Source organism: Orycteropus afer, unplaced genomic scaffold (genome assembly GCF_000298275.1).
Source record: "Orycteropus afer afer isolate SDZICR_OR568_19922 unplaced genomic scaffold, OryAfe1.0 scaffold00253, whole genome shotgun sequence".
Classification (NCBI taxonomy): domain Eukaryota; kingdom Metazoa; phylum Chordata; class Mammalia; order Tubulidentata; family Orycteropodidae; genus Orycteropus; species Orycteropus afer.
Window position 1 is genome coordinate 2,496,785 of NW_006921840.1, and position 5,391 is coordinate 2,502,175.

A 5,391-nucleotide genomic window follows, 5' to 3' on the forward strand; every position below is an offset into this window, starting at 1 on the left:
TGGCTGGTGGGTTTGAACTGCCAGCCTTCTGGTTAGCAGTCAAGTGCCTTAGGCACTACGCTACCAGAGCTCCTTGGGACCGGTGGGTAGAAAATGGAAAAAGGCCCCAAGGTAGGATTGCTACATAAGATCCAGGACAGCCAGTTAGTTACTTTTGAATTTCAGATAAAAACCAAATTCAACTTTGACTCCCAGTGACCATAAGGGACAGAGTAGAACTGCCCCCATAGGGTTTCCAAGGCTATAAATCTTTGGGGAAGCAGACTGCTTTCTCTCGAACAGCGGCAGCTAGGTTTGAACCACCGACCTTTCAGTTAGCAAATGAGCACTTTAACCAGTAGGGCTCCTCCAGGCACCTTAAAAAACCAAAACTAAACTCACTGCCATCGAGTTGGCTCCGACTTGGGTTTCCAAGGCAGTATCAGTAGATTGTCCAACCTTCCTTCCAAGGAATGGTTGATAGGTTTGAACCACCAGCCTTCTGGTTAGCAGTCAAATGCCTTAGGCACTGTGGCACCAGAGCTCCCTCCAGGCATCTTATTGTAGACTAAACCACACTCGAGGCCCCTCCCCTCCACCTCCTCCACACCCCTCCCCGCCCATCAGACCAGCCTAACCACCCCCACCCCATCTGCTGCCTCAGGTGTCATTTTCCCTAAGCAGCATGTGTGTCTGTCTGTGTGTGTCATGGTGTCTTCCTGTCATCTGTCAGTACCTGCCCGTTACAGCAGTCAATACCACAGCGCGGCTCGCAGCCCTCCGTCAGCAGATGCAAGCCAAGAACCTCGCTGCCTACATCGTCCCAGACACGGATGCCCACTTGGTGAGGGACAGCTCCTTCCCCCTCACCCTCTCGCCCTCTTGCCCTCTCAATGCCCCAGTCCAGCCTATGAGAATAGGCCACCCACTGGGGGCTGTTAAGACTCAGAAGATGAAGGAGGCAGAGAAAGGATCTGGCAGAGGAAGGGAGGGAAGTGGGGACCTTAGACACAGTAGTCTGAGGGCAACTAAAAGCAAGTATTCTTTTACATACGAGGGAAGCCATTGCCAAATCTCCTTGACCTCAGACTATAAACAACTTCAGAATCCATTTCCATCAGTTGCTAGCCAGCAGTCAGATCCAGATTCGTACCTTCCCTGCCCTTGCATGTTAGAATGTGGGCTGACTTGGGACTGGGCTGGAAGGACTCTAAACTCTCTAAGACCCTTCCAGCCCAGGCCTTTCCGTAACCTGCTTTGACAATTTTCTCAAAGGACAGGCTGGATGGGTCGGGTCCGGGACTATATGAGCTTGGGGATATAGGTTAAGGGGGGGCAGGCAGGAAATAAGGTGGCCTGAACAAGAACTACTTCTCCCAAAGCAGCCCCCCTACCCATACAGCCCACCCTTTCCCATCCTGGCTCCAGCTCCATCCCGTCCACCTTCCCAACACCCGCCCAGTTAGATGAGAAGGCATTTCCAGGTTCCGTAAGACTGCTTAAATTCATCTTCTCACTTGCTGGGAAGGGTTAAAAACCTTGGGTAAGTGTCTGAACGTCTCTGAGCCTTCAGTTTCCTCTTCTGCAAAATGTGAATAAAGAGCTTTGTCTCCAAAGCTTATGAAGATTCCTACTGCCACCCAGTTGCTTCTAACTTGTAGTGACCCTGTAGGACAGAGTAGAACTGCCCCAGAGGGTTTCCAAGGCTGTAGATTCTTTTGCAGAAGCAGATAGCCTCATATCTCTTTCACAGAGCAGCTTGTGGGTTCAAACTCCTGACCTTTTGATTAGCAGCTGAATGCTTTTAACCACTATGCCACCAGAGAAGATGATAATGTGGAAAGCCCTCTGCAAAAGTTATTTATGATATACCCAGGATACTGTGAAATACTGGACAGGGGGCAAGGCAGCTAGAGGGGAGAACCCCAAAGAGCTTAAAGACATGACCCCAGGCTTCTTTGTGGAACAGTCCAGCGTAACAGAGTCCAGTGGTCGACTGTGGGATTTAGACTCCAAGAGATACAGTTGTTCAAAGAAAAGGAAGACATTGAGAGCTAGGGGAGTTACATAGGGCTTCCTGGAAGAGATGCCAAGTATACTGTGGCCTTGTAGACAGAAAGAACTGGGATATGGCCAGGGGTCTCCCACGTGGAAACTAAATCCATGAAAAAGACTAATTGATGGTATTGTTGATTTCCTAGAGTGAGTACGTCGGCAAACATGACGAGAGGCGTGCATGGATTACAGGCTTTACAGGGTCTGCAGGTGACAGCCATTTCCCAGCCCCAATTGCTTCTGTTGGTAGGACCAAAGGCCCTGGCATGGCTGGCTCTCAGTAGCCCAGGCCCTAAGACCTAGTGTCCAGAGGCCCTGGCTGTTCTCGCTCTCTGCCTCCCTTCCACTGCCCCAACAAAGGTCACCACAGCAAGTGTCCCTTCAGGTCCCCCAGGGCACACATCTCATAGCCCCAGGCCACATGTCTGCATGAGGCAGGTGGCCACGCTGGCTTCCTTCCAGTGCTCACTGCCTCAGCTGCCACAGCTAGGCCCAGCCCAGCACTCCCTGGGCTCCGTTTCTGGGACAGTTGCTACTTCCACATCTAGTCACTAAGGGCCCACTGAGTCCCTTGACATGATGGCTAGGTCCTTTTGCAAGCAACAGCACCTCACATGGCTAGATGAGACAAAAACATAGAGGTCAGTTTCTGAAGAGCCCTCCCACCCTGATCCTGGCTCTTGAAAGAAATCCAGTCCAAATTTCCCCTCCTGATCCTCAAGCATTCCTTGCCCTGGGCTTCAAGTTACTCTGCCTTGCCTATCATGGGCCATCTTCATATCTTTGCCAAAGTTGCTACGTTCAGCTCTCCTCCTGTCCTCAACTCAGTGGCCCCGTCAGCCACCGAGTTTTTACACCAAGTGCCATTTTTCCCAAGAGCACCTACATGTGGCTTTGTCTCCTTTGGTCTGCCAGAAACAGACCCACTTCTTTTCCTGCTGAAAGTCCTAATGACCCCCTCCAGAGGCTCTCAACACAGCTGACCCAGGACACCCATTCTGCCCACTTCCTCCAAGGCTCTCTTTAACATCTCCTGCCTCCCTTCCTTCCAGTGGAGGCATGGAATTCTTTGCAGAGGCCCTTTGTGACATTCCCACTGTGTTGCACACCCACAATTCTAAAAAACCACCTTTCCCCACCTTCATCCCTACTTCCAAGCTTCTCTGTTCTGCTCCCAGGAATTGCAGTGGTGACCCTGGCGAAAGCAGCTCTCTGGACTGACAGTCGCTACTGGACTCAGGCTGAGCGACAGATGGACTGCAACTGGGAGCTCCGTGAGGAAGGTAGAGAGCTCACTCAGATGTGTACCCAAGTCCTGGAACCTGGAGGCTAATATCCAGGACACACACAGCTGGACCATCACAGACAGATGTGTGGCTAGGAGGCCTGAGACTGCCCCAGAAGTGGCCTCTGAGTTCCTTCTGTCTTTCTCACAGTCGGCACCACTCCCATTGTCACCTGGCTCCTCACTGAGATTCCTGCTGGAAGACGTGTGGGCTTCGACCCCTTCCTCTTCTCCGTGGGTACATTCTTCCCTCAGTCCCTGGATTTGTCCATGTGGTGAGGGTGACTCGGCTTCCCTAGGGAGAAAAGAAACATGCATTGGTGGAAGAAGCAATGTGATTATCAGGATGGAGTGTTTGAAATTGTGGTTGCAGGAGATTTTGCAACAAGAATGTATTCATGGATTGTGTAAAGTATATTTAAAAGAATGAATACAATTTTTGTTTAAGTTATGAATGCAGAGAGCCAAACTAGAAGACTTAGGGAATCATTATGACTTAGCAGATGAGCAGGCCAGGATGTCCTTGAACCCTGAACCACTCTTTGGGCCCCGGAAATCTACCAGTTATGACCCTGGAGTCACTTGGTAGTCTTCTTCTGGAAGGCAGATTAGAAGGATCAAAGCAGTTGGGAGAACCTCTGAGAAGCACAGCCTTTTAGGTAATCCAGCTCCCTGAGCTTCTGGGTCCCAGCCCAATGGCCAACTCATGCCCTCCAAGGTGGAGTCCTCATGAATATATACCAAAAGGCTCCTACCTCAGAACTGGCTTCTTTGCCAGCCTGTCCAATGGCCCTGAACATCACACCGAAGCCCTGTTAAACTGGTTAGTACCCAAGCTTGCCCAAATGGTTATGGACAGCACTGGGGTGGGTTCAGGGCATTTAGGCTTTGCAAGCAGAAAGAGGATGGTGAGAGGACCATCCAGACTAGGGCAAGCACTCCAGGAGGGCCAGACTGCTTGGGCAGGATCTGGGCTGTTAGGGCTGCAGGAGCGTAATGGGGCTACAGGAGCAGAGTGGACAGCGCTAACTTGGTCTGAATCACAATTTTCTCCTTCCTGTCTCTGCAGGCTCCTGGGAGAGTTATGATCTGGGCCTCCAAGGTTCCAACAGACAGCTAGTGTCCATGACAGAAAACCTTGTGGACCTGGTGTGGGGAGCAGAGAGGCCTCCTGTTCCAAGCCAGCCAATTTATGCCCTGCATGAGGCATTCACAGGTAGTTCCTTCCTCCTTTCCAACATGTGGTAACACAGGTCCCCACTGCTTGTCCTTGGGCTGGAAACTTCTTCCTGAGAGAGACCAGAGCAATGACCCTCCAGCCTTAGTGCACACCAGAATTGCTGGGATGCTTGTTTAAAATGCAGATTTCTGGGCCCTTGCTCTCAGAAAATCTGAGTCAAAAAGTCCTCAGACCATATTTAGGAAAATGCTGGAATAAAGAGTGTTAGGATTTGAAACGATGGGGAACAGGAAGGGAGGAAACAAGGGAGTCAGAGATGAAAAAAAATGTCCCTTTGAAGAGAGAAGAAACATGATATGAGTTGCTTTTCTGGAGACTGATTTGCAGTGAATCATTACAAGCTTTACTTCTGGTCCCTCCTGTGACAAAAACCAAAAACCAAACTCACTGCCATCGAGTAGCATCCGACTCATAGTGGCCCCTCCTTGGGTTTCCAAGGCAGTATCACTACGGAAGTAGGTTACCCAGTCTTCCTTCTGAAGAGTGGCTGGTGGGTTTGAACTCCAGCCTTCTGGTTAGCAGTCAAATGCCTTAGGCACTGGGCCACCAGAGCTCTTCTGACAAGGAATTTCGACTTGTAAGATGACCGAGGTCAAGTGCCAGGGGTGGACAGAGATAGTAGATTGACTAAGGCTGAGTCAGGAACAAAGGTCTGTCTGTATCACCAATTAGGGCTGAGGTTTTGACTGGAGAACAAAGGAAAGTAAACCACCCAGAACAGAAAAATCTAACATCAACAACCTTGACCTCGTTGTTGTTGTTGTTATGTGCCGTCGAGTCAAACCCGACTCATAGCGACCCCTCCTTGGGTTTCCGAGGCAGTATCACTACG

At 50.5% G+C, this 5,391-nt stretch overlaps 1 protein-coding gene across 1 annotated transcript in view; it reads left to right on the forward strand.

The window, feature by feature from the left end:
• XPNPEP2 (X-prolyl aminopeptidase 2) overlaps nucleotides 1–5,391 on the forward strand; it is a 45,488-nt gene that overhangs the window by 4,254 nt on the left and 35,843 nt on the right. The window contains exons 3-7 of the mRNA XM_007949765.2: nucleotides 713–823; nucleotides 2,181–2,244; nucleotides 3,213–3,317; nucleotides 3,471–3,557; nucleotides 4,389–4,535. Coding sequence (XP_007947956.1) covers nucleotides 713–823; nucleotides 2,181–2,244; nucleotides 3,213–3,317; nucleotides 3,471–3,557; nucleotides 4,389–4,535 — 514 coding nt within the window. The remainder of the gene's footprint in view (nucleotides 1–712; nucleotides 824–2,180; nucleotides 2,245–3,212; nucleotides 3,318–3,470; nucleotides 3,558–4,388; nucleotides 4,536–5,391) is intronic.